Raw genomic sequence first — 19,309 nt, 5'->3', positions numbered from 1 at the left:
ACTTGCCTTCACTCCCCTACATCCAATCCATCCTGTAAGTTCTTCCTCCAAACCACCTGGATCTGAACATTTCTCACCAGCAACTGAGTCACTATCACCCATCAGATTGCTTTGGTAGCTTCTTTTTCTTCTTCTTTCTTTAAAGTTTATTTTTTTATTGCGAGAGAGAGAGAGAGAGAGAGAGAGAGAGCAGGGGAAGGGCAGAGAGAGAGAGGGAGTGAGAAAGAATCCCAAGCAGGGTCCGTGCTGTCAGCGTGGAGCACAACATGGGGCTCCAACTCACAAACCTGAGAGACCATGACCTGAGCCAAAACCAAGAGTCGGATGCTTAAGTGACTGAGCCACCCAGGCGCCTCTGCTTTGCTGGCTTCCTAATTCATCTGATGCCTCTACCCTTGGCCTCCTGTCATCCACCCTCCACACAAAAGCCAGAGTAGTATTGTAAAACCATAAATCAGAACAAGTCGTTCTCTTGCTCAAAACTATTCAGTGTTTTCCCATTACTTTCAGAACGAAAATGCAGAGTCTTCACCATAAAGACCCTACATCACCTGCTCCACCTCTCAGCGTCATCCCATCCTCTCTCACTCCCCTCGCAGAAACCTTCTTCTCCAGCTCTCTGCATTATTCAGCTTCTCTTTCTGGAACGTTCTGTCAGCTATCCCCAAAGCTGCCTCCTCTCATCCAGGACTGAACTCAAAGGTCCCTTCTCAGACCTGCAGAAAGAAACCTGCCCTCCTCCTTGTTAAATTTTAGACATTGTCTTCTTTCTTCCTCTAGGGCCCTTTCTCTCTTTTCCCACACACGCCAGAAGGGAAGCGCCTGCAATGAGAGTTTGCCACTGTATCTCCAGGGCGCGCTAGAGTAGGTTCTCACATATATTTGTCTAAAGGATTCATTAACAGACGGCAATTTTATGTTTTTAAATATCCTCACTTGACAAAAGAAAAAGCTGCCTATTCCGTGTAGGTTAGTCATTTTAAAAAACGTTCATAAGCCCAGGGCTATTGCAGTAGACGAACTGGCCACAAGCACCCCCGAACAACACAGTTGTAAGGACAGCAGAAAAGGGAGGAAGACAGAGAGGGCCAGTGGAAGGGAAGCCGGCTGGGTGGCTGGGTGTTTGGAGGGCCAGAAAAATGGGTGAGCGAACGGATGGGCACGCTCCGGGAACGCACACCCGCGGGGCTGAGAAAGTCGAGAACTCACTTCCCTTTGCCACCCACCTTTCAGGGTCACTGAGAGGATACGCCAAAGAAGACGAGGTGTGGTGGGCGGGAGGTCGTCAGCTCCGCTGCGCGCAGAGCTGCGAGCCACACCCCCAAGCCTTAGCCCGGCACGCGCTTCCCGCTTCTCGAGCGCCCAGCCGCGCCCCCTGCCGGCAGCGCGCTTAGGTGAGCGCTCACCGAGCCCGCCGTGCCGCTAGTGCGCGTGCGCGCAGGTGAGCGTCCCGCCCCGCCCCCGGGCTTGGCCACCTGCCCGGGAAACTTGTGGATTGTTGCCCTCGGGTCGATCCGGGGTGGGGACGCGGAACTGGGCCATGGAAGATACGTCAGGGGCTCGCGAGCCCCGCGCCCGACCGAGAGAGCGGGACCCAGACCGGCACTCCCGCCCGGACCGAGACCTCCACCCCGAGCGACAGCGGGACAGACACGGAAACCGGCGCAGGGAGAGAAACGGGGGCGAGCGCAGGGACGGGGACCGGGACAGGGGGAGGGACCGGGACCCCCGCCACGACAGACACAGGGTCGAAGACCTTCGCGCGGGTGAACAAAGAGTTTGGGAAAAGTCCCGCCAGAGCCGGACACGGGACGGACCCCGCAAGCCAACCTGGGACTCAGCCTCGCCCCCCTGGCCCGCGCCTTGGGAAACCACGGAGCCGTCGCTCCCGAGGAAGGAGCGCTTCGGGCACCGTGACCCGGCAAGGTGAGGTGAGGTTAAGGGGCGCCCTGAGACCTGGGCACCCAGGAAGCCTGGGTCTGCGGCCTGTCTGCGCTGCTCCCACGCCCCCGGCTTCGTGGCCTAAGAGGCCGGCTTAAAGAAAGACAGTGCCATCCCTCCCTTTTGCGCTCTTAGAGGTGACCTGGGAGGGAAAGAAAACCTTACGGTGCCCCCACTTCTTGATCCGAACCTGATTAACAAAGTAGAAACCACTCCTGTTAGCAGTGGCAGGGCCAGGGACCAGGTAAGGAGGAAGAGAGGACTTCAGGACAGGAAAGGGAAGGGGTGGGAAGGAGACTAAGTAGGTGGTGTTAACTTGAGGCTCCTCCCACACGACTGCCCCTTGGGGCTTCAGACCCTGAGACCTTTGTCCTGTGTTCCCAAACCAGCCCACCTCCAAGTCCCAGTGCCAAGAGCTAATTAAAAGCCGCCCAGGGAAGGGTTAATAGTTGAATCAGCAACTTCTTCTAGGGGTATATGCGTTTCAAAACAGACAGCTGGGAGAGGCTACCGGTTTAGCCAAAGAACTAAATCCACCTAAAACTCCCACCGAAGGACAGAGATTTCCCTACCTTTGTCATTGAAGTCTTTCCGGGCAGCCTCTTCAAATCCCATGATTGTTTCAGATCCCACCCCGCTGAATGAACACAGTATGCCATCCTTGCCTGGTAGAACACAGAGAATTCCATTATGGGCCTTGTGAGGTGAAAGCCTCTTGCTGTTCTGCAGGACTTAGTATGCTGAGAGAGGGTAAGGATGGAAGGGAGGAGAGGAGGCAGTCCTAGACCCCACACCTCTTTCTAGGGTGTTGGTCTTTTTTCCCTCAAACATTCCATCCAACTCCACAAATATTACTGAATGCCCAGATTAGATTATGTGCCAGGCCAACAAGGAGAAAAGTACTAGAGTGATGGCTGCTTTCTGGTTGACACCTGCCCTCTTCTCTAAGGAGGAGTCAGGTTCCTCTCTGCTATAGGATTTGGAGGCTTAAGCTTGGCCTCCCTCCCTGTTGTGTCCACACAGCGGGGAAAGCTGTTATCTTGAGCTTATGTTACATTATCTAAAACCAACTAGCCAAACTATGAAAAAGGGTGTGCCCAGATATAGTCACAGGCACTAGTTATTGTTCATCCCTGACCAAAGCCAAATTGCTTTGGTAGCTCTTCAGAGCTACATTTTGGATTTCCTTCTAAGTCAGTGTCCCAGTCCTCCACACCAGCCCCAAACGAGTGAAGGGAATACTTTTGTGTTTTTGGCTCACAGACAGTTGGTGGTTTGAAACCAAAGGACAATCTATTTCCACATTTCCTCTACACAATAAGCTTTTATTTAATCAGCAGGATGTAGGAGCCAGAGCTCCATTACTTAATGGGTGAGATATCCTGGCAGTGTCCACTGTCTGGTAGGAGACAGACAAGTAAACAGGCTGGTTGCAGCACAGTGTGAAATGTGCCACTTCAGGGGAAGCCAATTTGAAGAGAACAGATCCCCTGCCTAAGATCTGGAAGATTTCTTGGAGCACAATGCCCACAAAGCTGAGTTCTGGAAAAGGGGCAAGAATGGGAAGACTGGGAGAGGAAGATGAAAGGGGTTCCAAGCAGAGAAATAGCTTCCATAGTGACCTAGAGCATGGGAATGCTGTCATCTTTTTGGGGGGTGGGAGTGGGGGGTTGGGGGTGGAGAAAGGAAGTTTATTATGGCTGGGTCTGTGAGTAGGAGGTTGTGAGTGAAGAGAGAAGAGCAAGGGCTCTCCTGTGTTGTGCTAAAAGTTTGGACTTTATCCAAGGCCATAAGAGTTTAAGGATTTCAAACCCAAGAGATCCATGATGAGAACATTAGAAGGATCCCTGGAGCCGAGTAGGTTGAATGCAGACCCCACCATTGCTTCTCAGACAAAGCTCAGGATATGCTGGCTAAAGGGGAAAAGAAAAAAAGTGCCAGAACTAGCAGAGGAAGAGAGAGAGAGATGACTTCCAAAGTTGTCTGTACTACCCATAGGTCTAGAGAGTTATTGCAGACTAAGATCTTTCTAAAGTAACAAGAGAATGAAGAGAATGCCAGCCTGGGCATCAGAGTCTTGTGAATGCAAACTAATTTGTTTTTGTTTTTTTAATGTTTATTTATTTTTGAGAGAGAGAGAAAGAAAGAGAGACAGAGTGTGAGGGACAGAGAGAGGGAGATACAGAATCCAAAGCAGGCTCCAGGCTCCGAGCTGTCAGCACAGATCCCGATGCAAGGCTTGAACTCACAAGCCATCAGATCATAACCTGAGCTGAAGTCAGATACTTTTTAAAAAAAATTTTTTTTAATTAACATTTATTTGCATTTTGAGAGTCAGAGACAGAGCACTAGCAGGGGAGGTGCAGAGAGAGGGAGACAGAACTGGAAGCAGGCTCTAGGCTCTGAGCTGTCAGCACAGAACCTGATGTGAAGCTCGAACCCACAAACCGTGAGATCATGACCCGAGGTGAAGTCAGTCGCCCAACCGACTGAACCACCCAGGCGCCCCTGAAGTCAGATGCTTAACCAACTGAGCCACCCAGGCTCCTTGAATGCAAACTAGTTTTAAAGAAAGCCGGGTCTGTGATGACTGAAAACCTAGGCTCACAAAGGTGGCTCCTGGCTACCTAGTTAGCCGCAGGTGGACAGACTAGCATCAAATCAGTGTTCAGAATTGTAGAGATATGTGATGTGGTAGCTTAACAATGTTGGGCCAAGTATTTGGATACCCTGTGGGACCACTAAACCAGGGAAATCTCTGGAATATGAAGTAGTACAACAAATTTTGTTTCTGTTCTGCCCATCTCTTTAATGTCTGGGCCCAGCTCGAGATGTTCAGTGTTCTAATACTGAACAAGCTCTTGAATTTGAAGCCCCTAATGACCATGTATGTTTTTGGTTATAGTGAACTTACTTCAGGGAGATACCTGCCCTCGAACCCCAGGTCTGGACAAGAGGGAGTGGAATATTACCAGTCAGAGGCTGAAGGACTCCTGGAATGCCATAAATGCAAATACTTGTGCACTGGGAGAGGTGAGCCATTTTGACCATTTACTGTTTGCTGATGGTTCTCGAAGGGATCTGAACTGGCGAAGCAAAAATTCAAGTAGATTTCCCTTTTGGGTCCCTAGCATTTTCATTTCCATAATTGTAATGAGGTACTCATTCCCCCCACCCCGCCTTCCCCCCGCCTCCCCAAAAGAGTAGGAACGTCTGAAATGTACAGCTAGATTTCCGGTGCTTCTCTTCAGATGTGCCCTGGGGTCTGGCGAGGCAAGCAGCAATGCTGGCAGGTTTCAGGCCTCAGAGGTGGAAGAATGGCAGGCAGAACCAGCTATGAGCTGTCAGCTGTGGGAGGGCTGAGTTAGAGCCACCTGGAGGGGGCAGCCTGGTAGCATTTCATGTTACAGTTAATATTTGTTGACTGAGATCCATAGTAAGAAATCTATTGTACATTAAGACCAAGTTCACACACAGATGTTGTGAAACCATACTTACCTTATTATATACCAAGTACATGGGTAATTTCTATTGTACTGGTTCTTTTTTTTTTTTTTAAAGTTTACTTATTTTTGAGAGAGAGAGAAAGCATGAGTGAGGGTGGGGCAGAGAGAGAGAGAGAGAGAGGGAGAGGGAGACATAGAGTCCGAAGCAGGCTCCAGGCTCCGAGCTGTCAGCACCCAGCCCATTGCAGGGCTCAAACCCACAAACCACGGGATCATGACCTGAGCTAAAGTAGGATGCTTAACCAACTTTTCTAGCCACCCAGATGCCCCTGTTGTACTGTTTCGTTGAGAACAAACAAAAAGAAAAAAAACACAGTTACTAGAACACACAGTTAGCAAAAACACTTAAATGATATCATGCATCAGCTCCAAATGTGGTTCCCAGAGTTCCCATCCAAACCTGAGTGTTTGGCCTTGCCAGCAATGAAGAAAATCTGGTTTGCCAGGGTGAGCCCAAATCACATGATTTGGTGAGAAGTTTTTCTAAGCTGCATATGACTAAGGGGGAAAACTTCTCAGCCTAAGGGTGAGAAATCAAGGAACTTGTCCCTGAAAATGTATTGTAGGATCATTCCAATGACGCACATGATTATGAGATTCTATGGAACTTTCGTGAAAAAGCTCTAGGCAATCCAGATACAAGAATCTGCACTCTAGTTCACATATACGGGCACAACCTCATTGCTTCTAATTCACTTAGTAACTCCGGAGGCTCAGAGAGGTATCTAAGCTCAGGTGTTAAGTGGAAGAGCTGGAATGCAAACTGAGAGTAACTCCAAGACCTAAAGTGGTTTACTCACTTGACCTTTCTTTTTTTCTTGCTGATAAAAATAAGAGGAATAAGCCAGAGGCTGGTTAACAGGTTTCTCAGTAGAAGTATGTTTTCCTCTGTGATTATTTTACCAAGAGGAGAGGGCAGGACTTGAAGCTCCTGACCCAAATGCACCTTGATTTAGCTTTGTCTGCTCCTGGCTATTTGGCTTTGGGCCTAGAGGTCATTTCTGAGTCAAGATAGTGAAAGGATGGTTCACTAGTCCCAAGCTAACCATTGAAGGCTTATTAAGGATTCTGGATGTGCAGAAACCCACATCAGTACACAATACTTGGTGTTGTGTTGAAACAGCCATTAAACGTAGGAACTTGTCTCCAGCAGGAAATGCATGCCTGGATAAAGGCCACCTGAAGATTTTCAGCCCTGTCTTAGAGTAGATCTTTTGTGACTTCCTCTTTGGTGAAATCATGTCCTCTTCCAGCAAACTGGTGGAGAGGGGAGGAAGCTGTGTCCCTCTCTGACTTCCTAGGGAGACCGAGGAGTTGGGGCTGTGAGCCATGCTTTGGAAGAGTTCAGTGGAACAGTCAGGACACTGACACAAAGAGTGGGGTCCCACATTCACTTATGAGCAAGTCCCCTCAGATACTAAAATCTTCAGGGGCTGAGACTAAAGATGAGACAAAAAGCAGGTACAAATGTCCCCGTTTGTATCTCAGGTCACCAGTGCATGTGCATGTACAGGTTGTACTCATTTTTTGTCTGGAGGGACGGGTGAGGAGTTGCAAGTTCCCTGGGTGCATTTCCTGCTCTCCTTCTTGGCTCCCTGATTTGTTTGGAGCAGTTTCGTTTTGCCTTTGCTCTTTCTCTCTCCCCTTCGACCAGTAGTGCTCAAATCATGACATTTGCATTCAGGTTAATTGCGCATCTCTCTCAGCCCTGCTTATTCTTTTCTGGTTCTATAAAATTTAAAATAAGAATAAGGAAGGGTGCCTGGGTGGCTCAGTTGGTTGAGTGTCTGACTCTTGATTTTGGTTCAGGTCATGATTTTTGGGTCGTGGGATCAAGCCCCTTCTCAGGCCCTGCACTAAGCATGGAGCCTGCTTAAGATTCTGTCTCTCTGGGGCACCTGGGTGGCTCAGTTGGTTAAACATCTGACTTCCTTTCCGCTCAGATCATGATCTCAGGGGTCATGTGTTCAGGCCCCACATCAGGCTTTGTGCTGATAGTTCAGAGCCTGCTTGGGATTCTCTCTTCCCTCTCTCTCTGCCCCTCCCCTGCTCATGCTCTCTCTCTCTCTCTTTCAAAATAAATAATTTTTAAAATATTTCATCATTTTTGAGAGAGTCAGAAAGAGAGTGTGAGCAGGGGAGGGTCAGAGAGAGAGGGAGACACAGAATCTGAAGCAGGCTTCAGGCTCTGAGCTGTCAGCACAGAGCCCGACGTAGGGCTTGAGCCCATGGACCACAATATCATGATCTGACCCAAAGTCGGACACCTAACCAACTGAGCTACCCACGTGCCCCAAAATAAATTAAAAAAAAAAAAAAATTCTCTCCCTCTGCCCCTCTTCCCAGCCTGTGCTTGTTCTCTTTCTCTTTCTCAAAATAAAAATAAAAATAAAAAATAAAACCTATAAAATAGGAATAAGGGGTTTGTAGGGTCTCTGCTCTCCCCACACTGTATTAAGAAATATACATATTTGTTCCCATACAGCAAAGACATTGGGAAAACCCTAAATGTTCTTTACATTGGAATTTTTTAAACTTGTGGTATTCTATACATCCTTTAAAAATATGAAGTATATTGATTTATATTTGCTGAGATGGAAAAAAATGTTCACACTATATTCTTAACTGAAAAAAATAGGTTAAATAATAGTAGAGTAGGTCCCCATTTTTCACCTAAAAGCAAATAAACAATAGAAAAATTATGCGTATATGACAGAAAAGTCCAGAAGAAAAAGTAATGGTCACAGTGGTTATTTTTTTAATTGGTTGGGATTTAGATACCTTTACATTATATGTTTCTGTCTATATTTTTTAACAATATATTTTTATATTTTTATAAAATATATATATTTTTATATTTTATATATTTTTATATTTTTATAAACAATAGAAAAATTATGCATATATGACAGAAAAGTCCAGAAGAAAAAGTAATGGTCACAGTGGTTATTTTTTTAATTGGTTGGGATTTAGATACCTTTACATTATATGTTTCTGTCTATATTTTTTTTAACAGTAAGTATGTATTACTTTTATAATTAAAGAAATAATGCTATCTGCATTGGGGGGGGGGTGGAATTGAAGAGTGTTAAGATAATACTTGAGAGTGAATCATTCCAGTTACAGAACATGTAGATGTAACACAGCTTCATACAGCACACAGGCATCACCACCTGGACCTAGGCACAAAATCTGGTTCTCTAAACCCCTGGGAGCTGCTGGGAGTCTACCCCGAGTCAGCTGACCTCTTGCAACCATTCAGGATATATAATTTCAGCTCAGAAGTGCCCAGCTTTATAGAATCCTGAGAAAAAGAAGCCACACACACACAACGATATGATTCCATTTATATGAAATTCTAAAGGGATGCCTGAGTGACTCAATTGGTTGAGCGACCAACTCTTGATTTTGGCTCAGGTCATGATCTCATGGTTTGTGGTACTGAGCCCCATGTTGCGCTCTGCACTGCCAGCGAACAGCCTGCTTGTGATTCTCTATCTCCCTCTCTCTGTCCCTTCCCCACTCGTTCCCTCTCTTTATCTCAAATAAATAAACTTAAAAAAAAAAATTCTAGAAAGCTCAATCTACTCATTCCTAATGGCAGAGAGCAGATCACTGGTTGTCTGAGGAGGAGGGTGAAGGACTGACCACAAACATTCTCTTGGGAACTTTCTGGGAAGATGAAAACATTCTGAATCTTGACTCAGATTGCATGGCATGTGTGTTTGTCAAAACTCAACAAGCTGTACATTCAATGTGGGTCATTTTCTTCCATGTCAGTTATATCTCAATGAAGTGGGTCTTAAGGAAAGCAGCCAACTTTGGCGGAAAAGCTGGAGCTCTTTCCTTGTTCAAGACAAAGAAACCAAGGGCCCTTAAGAGAATCTAGCCCTGAGAAAAAAAACCACAGCCCAAATTTGCTTTTTAGGGAAACTAAAGAAAACAAAGTTAAACTTTAGAACATACTTACTGAGTTGAAATCTAAAAACAATGAAACCTATTACATTTCTTTAATTCAGGAAGCTTTGTGGGTTTAATTGACTTAATCTTTCCTGTTTCTAATATATGTGAACCACAGGTGACATTTTGATGTATAACTTCTATACTATTTTCTGACTTCATTGTATTTTTTTTATACTATTTTCTGACTTCATTGTATTTTTTTAAGCTCTGCGTTATTTCCTTCAAACTTGGGGAGGTTTCCTCTTTCAAACTGAAGAAAGCCACAAAACGTATCTAAAGAGAAGATAACTATTTTTTAGTCTTCTTGGCATGGATGGGCTGGGGCTGAGAATGTTCTTGCCTTCTATCAAGGATGCCTTTCTTTCTGGTTGGTAACTGGTCTGATTTCTCCCACCCTCTTCCTGCACCCCACGAAGGGCAAGCTGTTTTGAGAGTTACTCTTTCTAGCCTAGAGTACTTCCAGCATCATTTCCGGAGCCCACAGTTGCACGCTAGCATCTAATGCTCATCAGGCGGCTTTGGCTGATCGGGGCCTCCCCATGGTGGTGGTAGGGGGTGTGTGTGCACGGAATAAAGAGACTGCTGTGGTGCTGGCTACTGCAGGGAAGATGAGCAGCAAGGTGGAAGTCTCCAAGTCTGAAACAGCACCTGTGAAAATGGTAACACGCCCTTCTTTTGCAGCCTGCTGTCAGATGCTGGAGGTTCTCCTGAACTTGTTGATCCTGGCCTGCAGTTCTGTGTCTTACAGTTCCACAGGGGGCTACACAGGCATCACCAGCCTGGGGGGCATTTATTACTACCAGTTTGGAGGGGCTTACAGTGGTTTCGATGGTGCTGATGGGGAGAAAGCGCAGCAGCTGGATGTCCAGTTCTACCAGCTGAAGCTGCCCACCGTCACTGTGGCCATGGCCTGTGGTGGAGCCCTCATGGCCTTCTGCTGTCTCCTGGTTGTTCTGGGTGTCCTACGGGTCCCATGGCACTGCCCCCTGTTGCTGGTGATCGAAGGCTTGCTGGACGTACTCATTGCTGGGGCCTACATCCCAGCTCTGTACTTCTATTTCCACCACCTCTCCGCTGCCTACGCCTCTCCAGTGTGCAAAGAGAGGGAGGTGCTGTACCAAAGCAAAGGCTACAGCGGCTTCGGCTGCAGTTTCCACGGGGGAGACATAGGAGTTGGAATCTTTGCTACGCTAGCCATTGGGGTCTTTGCTCTAGGGGCTGTGCTGGCCATCAGGGGTTACCGAAAGGTCAGGAAGCTGAAAGAGAAGCCTGCAGAGATGTTGGAGTTTTAGGCTTTGTAAAAAACCGTCCTGCCCAATATAAGTGATGGTAGTTACTCTGAATGACTGGAATACTGGAATACTTCACTGTGGGACTTGCCAGCCCTTGAAGACTCATGGGCCGACTTTGGTATCCTGCATGAAGCCCTGGGTTACACAGAGCAGTGTTCTCTGATGTACCACACTCGGGTTCTAGAGTTCTTTCTTGGTGAGCGATGACCCACAATTATTGAAACAGAACAAAACTGGAGGTTGGGACCCACAAGGAAGAGGCATGTGCTGTAGGACAAGGCACTTTTGATTAACTAGAGAGAGGTGACCAAGTGAATCTGAAGAACCTTATCTTTAAAGTCCCTGAAAAGCCATCTACCAGGAGACAAGCATTTCAGCCTGAACTTTTCTAAACACAACTGTTTTAAGCAGATGAGCCCCGAAGTTCTTCCACACTGAGATCTCCAGTCCTACACGTCCTTAATGCTCTGGGTGCAGGGTGTAGTGATGGATGCTGTGGAGACACCGCCTGTAAAATTTAAGTTGGAGGTAGTCGTGGGCTGAACAAAGAGGAATACGATTAATTCAATGAGATGCAAAGAAGTTACTCCAACAAGCTGCTTAGAGTGGCCTTGAAAGCTCAATAAGTGTTTTGTACCTCTTGTAAATGTGCCATTGTATGAAGAATTCAACCCAACATCTGGGAGACAGGAGCCATCCAGTATAAAAGAATGTAAAATCTTTCCCAACAGTAGAATGCCACTTTTGGCCAGACAATTTAATGGGTCCTATTACATGTTAAATTATGGCTTCTGGAACATTACAATATATTCTTGGTACAAATGAATATGTTCTTTGCATTACATGAGCCAAATAAAAATCCAAAGAAAAATTTTAACTTGGAGGTGATGTCTGCTTGAGATTCTCTCTCTCCCTCTCCCTCTGCCCTCCCTGGCCCATGTGCACACGCTCTCTGTCTCAAAAACAAACAAACAAACAAATTAAAAAGTAACTTCCATTTGGGTTTAGAAAGTGAAATATATGCTTGTATATGATTAGAAAATTTCTTGAAGAGGGGCACCTGGGTGGCTCACCCGGTTAAGTATCCAACTTTGGCTCAGGTCATGATCTCATGATTTGTGGGTTCAAGCCCAGCGCTGGGCTCTGTGCCGACAGTAGTGAAGCCTGCGTCGGATTCTCTGTCTCCTTCTCTCTGTCTGCCTCTTCCCCACTTGTGTGTGCTCTCTCTGAAAAATAAAATAAACATTTTTTAAAAAAAGAAAATTTCTTCAAGAATGTACATAAGAAAGCTTTAGGAATATTTGCTTCTGGAGAGAAGGAGATTTTATTTTTCATTTTATGCCTGGCTTGACTGCACATGTTTCTGTTTTATTTAAGATAAATAAAAAAATTTGATTTGCTCTCCAGTTTTTTCACATTTACTATATATATATATATATATTTAATTTTTGTTTATTATTTTTAATTTACATCTAAGCATACAGTGCAACAATGATTTCAGGAGTAGATTCCTTAATGCCCCTTACCCTTTAGCCCATCCCCCCGTAACCCTTTCTTTGTTCTCCATATTTAAGAGTCTCTTATGTTTTGTTCCTCTCCCTGTTTTTGTATTATTTTTGCTTCCCTTCCCTTATGTTCACCTGTTCTGCATCTTAAAGTCCTCATATGAGTGAAATCCTTTATTTGTATTTCTCTAATTTCACTTAGCATAATACCCTCTAGTTCCATCCATGTAGTTGCAAATGGCAAGATTTCCTTCTTTTTGATTGCCAAGTAATACTCCATTGTGTACATATACCACATCTTCGTTATCCATCCATCCATCGATGGACATTTGGGCTCTTTCCATACTTTGGCTATTGTTGATAGTGCTGCTATAAACGTTGGGGTGCATGTATCCCTTTGAAACAGCACTCCTGTATCCCGTGGATAAATGCCTAGTAGTGCAATTGCTGGGTCATAGGGTAGTTCTATTTTTAGTTTTTTGAGGAACCTCCATACTGTTTTCCAGAGTGGCTGCACCAGCTTGCATTGCCACCAACAATGCAAAAGAGATCCTCTTTCTCTGCATCCTCGCCAACATCTGTTTGCCTGAGTTGTAAATGTTAGCCATTCTGACAGGTGTGAGGTAGTATCTCATTGTGGTTTTGATTTGTATTTCCCTGATGATGAGTGATGCTGAGCATTTTTTCATGTGTCGGTTGGCCAGAAATAGATGTATAATTAAGCAGAATATTACATGTTCAGTCACAAAACCAGCCTCACCCAGAAAGACCCCATTTATAACAAAAATCTCATGTCTGTTTCAGTCTCCACTTCCTTCTACGGAGCCTTCTGCTCTTTCTGGAGACTTGACCCATCCCACCATAGAGATAAAATCCTAGCTCTGGCAGTCAGCATTTTTTTTCCTCTTCTAATGGCTGTGAATCTTTCTGCACTAACAGCAAGGTTGGAAATAGGTGAGCCTGTTTGATATTAATAGCTTAAGGCAGGCCAGGCCTGGCTGGTACTGTGATAATATTCAGTGGCTATATTCCTTCAACAGATCCCACATCACTGGACCCAGCAACAGACCATTATTCCTCTCAACTGTTGTAGCCCAGGGGGGTAGTTGACAAGATCTAGATTTATTTCATGTCATCCTAGCAGATACATGCTGTGTGGATCATGACTCTACTGTTTGGGCAGAATCTGTCCCAGAAGGGACAGCTTTCCCCATCTGGTAGAAGGATGGTGTTCCTGCTTCCCTTCAGGGGGAGAGATGTTAACACACGTACACAAGGAAAGCCAAGGCAGAGAGAGGTGTTCTATGTAGAGGATAACTACTCCCCCTGAATTAGAATGATATTTGGGCCAATTCACTCGCTCTGCTAGAGGGAGCAAGTGGCCGGTAGTTTATGGTGCTTGGGTGGAGAGTGGGCAGTTCTGATCTGATGTTATCTTCAAATTTAAATAAGAGGAATGTAGCTCCTCAACCGTTAAAGCCTTTGGCTGCTGTGTCCCATGGACCTCCTAGGAATTTGTGTGGGCCTTGCAGGAGTTAGGATCAGCAAAGCCTAAATATATGTTAGAGAAACTGGTATTTAGCTGCCCAGGTTTTTGTTTGTTTTGAGAGACAGAGAGAGAGAGCAAGCCAGGGAGGGGCAGAGAGAGAGAGAGGGAGACAGAGCAGGCATTGCACTGTCAGTGCAGAGCCCGATGCAGGGCTTGATCTCAAGAACCCTGAGATCATAACCTGAGCCAAAATCAAGAATCAGATAATGGGGAGCCTGAGTGGCTCAGTCGTTAAGAGTCTGACTCTTGGTTTCTGCTCAGACCATGATCTCACAGTTTGTGAGTCTGAGCCCCATGTCCGGCTCTGTGCTGACAGTGTGGAGCCTCCTTGGGATTCTCTCTCTCTCTCTCTCTCTCTCTCTCTCTCTCTCTCTCTCTCAGAATAAATAAACTTTAAAGAGTCAGATGTTTAACTGACTGAGCCACCCAGGCATCTCTAGCTGTCCAGTTTTTATACACTGTGGTACTGTCTAATGTATTAGAGAGGTTTCCTGATTTCTGGGAAACCACACTTGTCCAATTTCTTAAATCTCTCACTAAGCCCCTTCCAATACCATCCACTTGTGTAACATTTTATGATTTTCCAAGTATTTTCATGTACTTGCTTTCATCAAGTCTCACCCCACCCTGTGGGATAAGACAGGCAGGCAGTTCTCTTCATTCGTCAGATGAAGTGTGTGAGGCTTCGAGTCAGTGACTGGGGTAAGATCACCAGCAGTTAAGTATGGGGATGTGAACCTGGTGTTCCCACTGGAGGGGTCATGTGCTTTCCTTTTAGTTCTCATCTCTGAACCCTGAAGAATGACAGGAGACATTCTCCCACAAGTACACCTAAGCAGAGGCTATGGCCTCTGTCCATGATGAATGAAAGCTGACCTTGGACAAGAAGATATTCAGTCTCCATTCACCTGTTGATTCCTCCTGCCTTGTGGCATTTGTGAATCCCTTAAACTCAAAAGAAACCCCCAAGTGAACAGCCCATGTGTCCATCAGTTGAATAGACTGGGCCATCCACACAGTGACTTTGGAAGCTACTTAACAAAGTATGTGGACACTGTCGGAGCTGATCTGAAAACATCTCCAGGAATAGTTAAATGAACAAAACAAGACTCAGAGCAATGTGTGCGGAATGCTTCCTGGTGAAAAAAGCAGGGCAGGGGTGATGAAATGCTGATTTGAGTGTGCTGTTGTTTGCATAAAGAACACTGGAAAATTACATCAGGAAATAATGAAGGTGGTTGGGGGTAGAGAGCAGGGTGGACAGGGACATGAGTGATTTTTTTCCCTCAGTTTATACCTTTTCATGTCATTTTTAGTTTAAAAAAAACTTGAAGATTTGAAATAATTATAGATTCGCAAAATGTTACAAAAGCAGTACAGAGAACTTGAATACCCTTAACCCAGTTTTCCACAATGGCCGCATTTTGCATAACCATAGTGTGATACTGTATCCGGGACATTGACAGTCTCCTGAGCGTATTTAGACTTCACCAGTTTTACAAGCACTCCCGTCTGTGTGGTTTTGTCATGTGTTACATTCATGTGGCCACCATTACCATCAACTACAGAACTGTTTCATCATCAGGCATCCCGAGGGCTTTCCCCCCTTATAGTCACAATGCAATCCCTCCCCACTCATCCCCATCCCCTGACAACCATGGAACTGTGTGCTGTCTCCCTAATTTTGTCATTTTGAGACTGTTACATAAATGGAATCATACAGTGTGTGACCTTTGAGACTGGCTTTTTTCTCATCATAATTCCCTTGAGAGCCACCCAAGTTGTTGCATGTGTCAACGGCTCCTTCTCTTTTAATTGCTGAGTGGTTTTCCACAGTATGGATGTACCTGATTAACCGCTCGCTACCGAGGGACATTTGGGTTTCTGACACTAGGCTATTACAAACAAAGCTACTGTGAGCTTTTGTGTACACGGTTTTGTGTGGACTTTGAAGTTTTTGTTTCTTGAGGATGAGTGCTCCCAGAGTACAGTCGTAGGGTCACATGGTAAGTATGTTTAGTTTTTTAAGAAACTGACAAAATTTTTTTCCCAGAGTGGCATTTTGTTTTTCGAACATATGAGTATTAAAAAAACAAAAACCACGGATGTTAATGTTAAATCCGACCGTGTCCTTCAAATCAGGGCCCCAGTGGTACTTCTCTGATCTGACCTACAGTTTTCCTGGGTGTGAGTGACGTCAGTGTTAAATCCCGAATCTCTCTCCTCCTAGGTGTGGTACAGATAGTGGAGGTGATACTGAATGGGATGGTTCTCATGTGTATCGTGGCCTCCTACTTTGTCCTTGCTGGATTCAGTGCCAGCTTCACCAGTGGCGGCGGCTTTGGGAACAACTATTACTCACCCTTTGAGGGCACCGAGCTGGAGCAGGTTCGGCAGCTGGACCAGCAGTACACAGTCCTCCGGGCACCCCTGATATATGGCGGTGTGGCTGTTTCTCTGGGGCTGGGTGTCCTTACTATGGGCGTTTTACTCCAAGGAGCCAAAAGTCTAACCAAACTGTCGGCGAAGTGGCTCCTGCTGGAGGCCGCCTTCAGCCTCCTGGCGGCAGTGAGCTACAGCGTAGGCATTGGCACTTACCTCCACGTAGCCTTGCGGATCAATGCCACAGACACTTGCGGAGCCAGAGCGCAGCTCTATGCCCGCAAGGGTCTCACCTGGATGAACTGCCAGCTGGCAGGCACTGATGGAGCAGCAGCCACCTTTGCTTGTCTTCTGGTGGTTACGTACGGTGCCAGCGTAGTGCTGGCCCTGCGGAGCTACCGGGAACAGAAGCACTACAAAGACAGCCAAGCACAGAACAGAAATTACAATGACGCGCCTGAATACCTGTGGTCAGGAACGCTCTGAGACTTCTTCTGGAACCTAAATGGCAACCCACCTCCCTTGTTTCTCTCAAAAAGATGTGTCCCTTAAAGTGGCACATTACACAACTATGGTCTTCACATACTTGATTTTACAAATGTTCCCTCTGGTACCAGTGCAAAGCTAGATGATCATTTCATTTTTTTAATCAGTAAGTCTTTGTTGGCTGAGAGCTTGAAAAAGATGTCTCCACCTTTGCAACAAAGAGCAACATTGTAAGTCTGGGGATGCCTTTATGGTGTGGCTCTCTTACCAGATGGTAAGGTAATCATGATAATAGCTACACAGCCAGAAAAATTCTGAGAGATGAGAATTACACATCCGGGGTAGCAGGTCCAGTGTTACAGTAGAAATATCTTCCTGTCATAACTACTTAAGGTCACCAAAAGAGACGTGCCATTGCCCCCCGTATTTGGTCCCAGGGGAATGATTTTAAAGCAGTTGGATGATTGAGTTCTAAATGAGTAATTACATTCTGACTCTCTTAGAAGGAAGCCACTCTGTTGGTACAGCAGTGTGCCCTGACTGCCTGGGTCCAACGGAGCGTTCCTCCCTTACAGATGAGAGCCAGGATTCCTGATGCATGAAGGGAGACGCTTTGAGAATGAATGTTCCCCCTCAGGATTCCTGCATTAGGGCTGAGAAAAAAGGGTTTTTCTGCCAGCGTCCAAGTTACTTTTTTGTTGCAAGCCATTCAATTGGATTTCACTTTCCTAAAATATCTTATAATTTTCTTAAATATGAGGCTTCCAGATAGAAACAAAATTCATAAACTTCTTAAATGTGTTATTCAACTGGTATCAAAAATAAAATGTAGTGAATTTTATCAGACTAGAAAGGCTTACTGGAGGCTTCTTCATTTCTCCATTCCCTGACAGTCCCCTCTAGAGGAGCCCTTCAAAGGTAGATTGTAATCACTCAGGACCCTGGATTGTTTTCAGAATGTAATAGATCATTAACACTGACTATTAAAAATAAAGTTTTTCACTTATTTTAATCTAAAGTTTTATAGCTGTTCTTATACTTTACTAGTCTCAGATTTTCAGTTGTTAAATGCACCTAGAAATACATGCATTCTTATGACAGTTTTTTTTCCCTAATTGCTCTCTTGCTTTTCAATAGCTAATTGTTTTTTTCTGTAATATCAGTTTTACTTTCGTATTATAAATGAGGTTAAACTATTAATAAGTTCAAATTCTTAGTACATTTCTAGGAACAATCTATTTCCACAATGCAATTTTGACATAAATCTCAGATTCTCTAATTTACAGTTAGTAAGAAATCAGCAAACATAAGCCTCTTTCAACAGATGTGAAAATGGCAATGAAAGAAAACTAAGTCAATGTCATTTTCCCCCTCCTTACCCCCGCAACTGCTCTCCTCCCTGGAACATATTACCTTTCCTCTCCTGTCCTTTCAACAGCTATTTTTGATAGAACCTATTGAAGGTGAAGAATCAAAACAAAACCTCATACAGAAATGAGAAAATATCTAATTATACTTCTACAAAAAGTAAAGCTTGGAGGAAAATAATCAACTGAAAATCTGCATTACTAGGTTAACATAAAAACACTGTGCCGCAGAAAGCTGCTTCTTCCACTGTCACCCTTGGCCTCAAGGCGGTGGCCAGAGTCCCACAGCTTTTAACTGAGTGGTACACAGGAAATTTAACAGCAGCAAAAATCAAAGAACCCGTTCCTCACACACACCCCAGAAAAGCCTTCCTGCACTGCCCCCGGCCCCGCATTATCTCCCGAGACATGTTCCTCTTATAGCTTTCCCCATGAAATGGGGACTCTGACCCATCTAGACCCCAGCACTGTGCCCAGGGCAGCTGCAATACTGCTCCCGAGATTCCCCTCCTGAGGGATCGGAGTCCATCTGTCCCTGTAAATCACAACCTTCCACGTGTGGAGTTTCATAATGTCCAAAGGCTTTAGCAAACCTCATCTTATTTTCTACTACTTGTCTGATAGGCAAATCAGGACTTACTGTTCACTTGCTACAGGTGAGATGAAGGTTCGAGGTTAAGTGGCTTACCTAACAGCTGACCTTTTGATGAGTGCTCACAATATACCAGGCCCAGTACTGGGCTAAGGCGGCATTTGTTCACACGATCTCATTCAAGCTCACAACTAACTGATGGGAGAGATGGTGGTATTTCCATTTAACAACTGAGGAAAACGGAGTCTTGGAAAGGCTATTTAACTTGCCTCAAGTCAAAATTTTTAAGTAGTAGACACAAAACTAACCCAATATGTTCAGAACGTATTATGAGAGACTAAGGTACTCTTGTGGCCTTTGGGGTAGCAGCGAATTAATATCACACAAAGCAGAGAAGGAAGATTTGACTTCTGCCACCCCGAAATAGGGAGCTGTGTGTCTCAAGAAACTCAGGCATTAAAGCATATACAGATGGTGCCCTTGGGCCCAGCACATTGAAGGTGTTCAATGAACAGGTAATGAGCCCAGGTTTTAAAGTATTCATTCGGCTAGATAAGGAGGAAACCTGCAAAATGATTTCAATTTGGCTGTTATTTGGAAAGGAACCTCATCTTGCCTGGAAGTCCAGATTATGGGAGACGAGCAGCGGGGGGAAGGTGGGAGGACAATTTAGAGGTTTAACTGGATTGTAAGTATTTTGTGAGTCAAAACCACCACTATGTCTGA

The 19,309-nt window shown here is 45.2% G+C and overlaps 1 protein-coding gene across 2 annotated transcripts; it reads left to right on the top strand.

Moving 5' to 3' along the window:
* Positions 1-1,447: 1,447 nt before the first annotated feature.
* On the top strand, positions 1,448-17,642 carry MARVELD3 (MARVEL domain containing 3). Of its 2 annotated transcripts, none has more exons than XM_040443017.1 (3): positions 1,448-1,926; positions 4,847-4,974; positions 10,092-11,583. In XM_040443017.1, the coding sequence occupies exons 1-3, from the start codon at positions 1,541-1,543 to the stop codon at positions 10,700-10,702; spliced, it is 1,125 nt and encodes a 374-aa protein (XP_040298951.1). In that variant the 5' UTR covers positions 1,448-1,540; the 3' UTR covers positions 10,703-11,583. The 2 variants fall into 2 exon arrangements, with proteins under 2 accessions (XP_040298951.1, XP_040298950.1); XM_040443016.1 differs by lacking the exon at positions 10,092-11,583 and adding an exon at positions 15,987-17,642 and having other exon boundaries at positions 1,451-1,926.
* Positions 17,643-19,309: the final 1,667 nt, after the last annotated feature.

Source organism: Herpailurus yagouaroundi, unplaced genomic scaffold, assembly GCF_014898765.1.
Source record: "Herpailurus yagouaroundi ecotype Mexico unplaced genomic scaffold, PumYag 190, whole genome shotgun sequence".
NCBI lineage: Eukaryota > Metazoa > Chordata > Mammalia > Carnivora > Felidae > Herpailurus > Herpailurus yagouaroundi.
The sequence above is the reverse complement of the archived record's forward strand: the minus strand, read 5'-3'. Positions and strand labels throughout refer to the sequence as shown.

What these genes read in the sequence shown, in the direction of transcription:
- MARVELD3 (XM_040443016.1), top strand. Translation starts at nt 1,541, where the DNA reads ATGGAAGATACGTCAGGGGCTCGCGAGCCCCGCGCCCGACCGAGAGAG. An exon ending in GGGCACCGTGACCCGGCAAG is followed by an intron (nt 1,927 to 4,846) that starts GTGAGGTGAGGT and finishes TTTTGGTTATAG; the next exon opens with TGAACTTACTTCAGGGAGAT. An exon ending in ATACTTGTGCACTGGGAGAG is followed by an intron (nt 4,975 to 15,986) that starts GTGAGCCATTTT and finishes CTCTCCTCCTAG; the next exon opens with GTGTGGTACAGATAGTGGAG.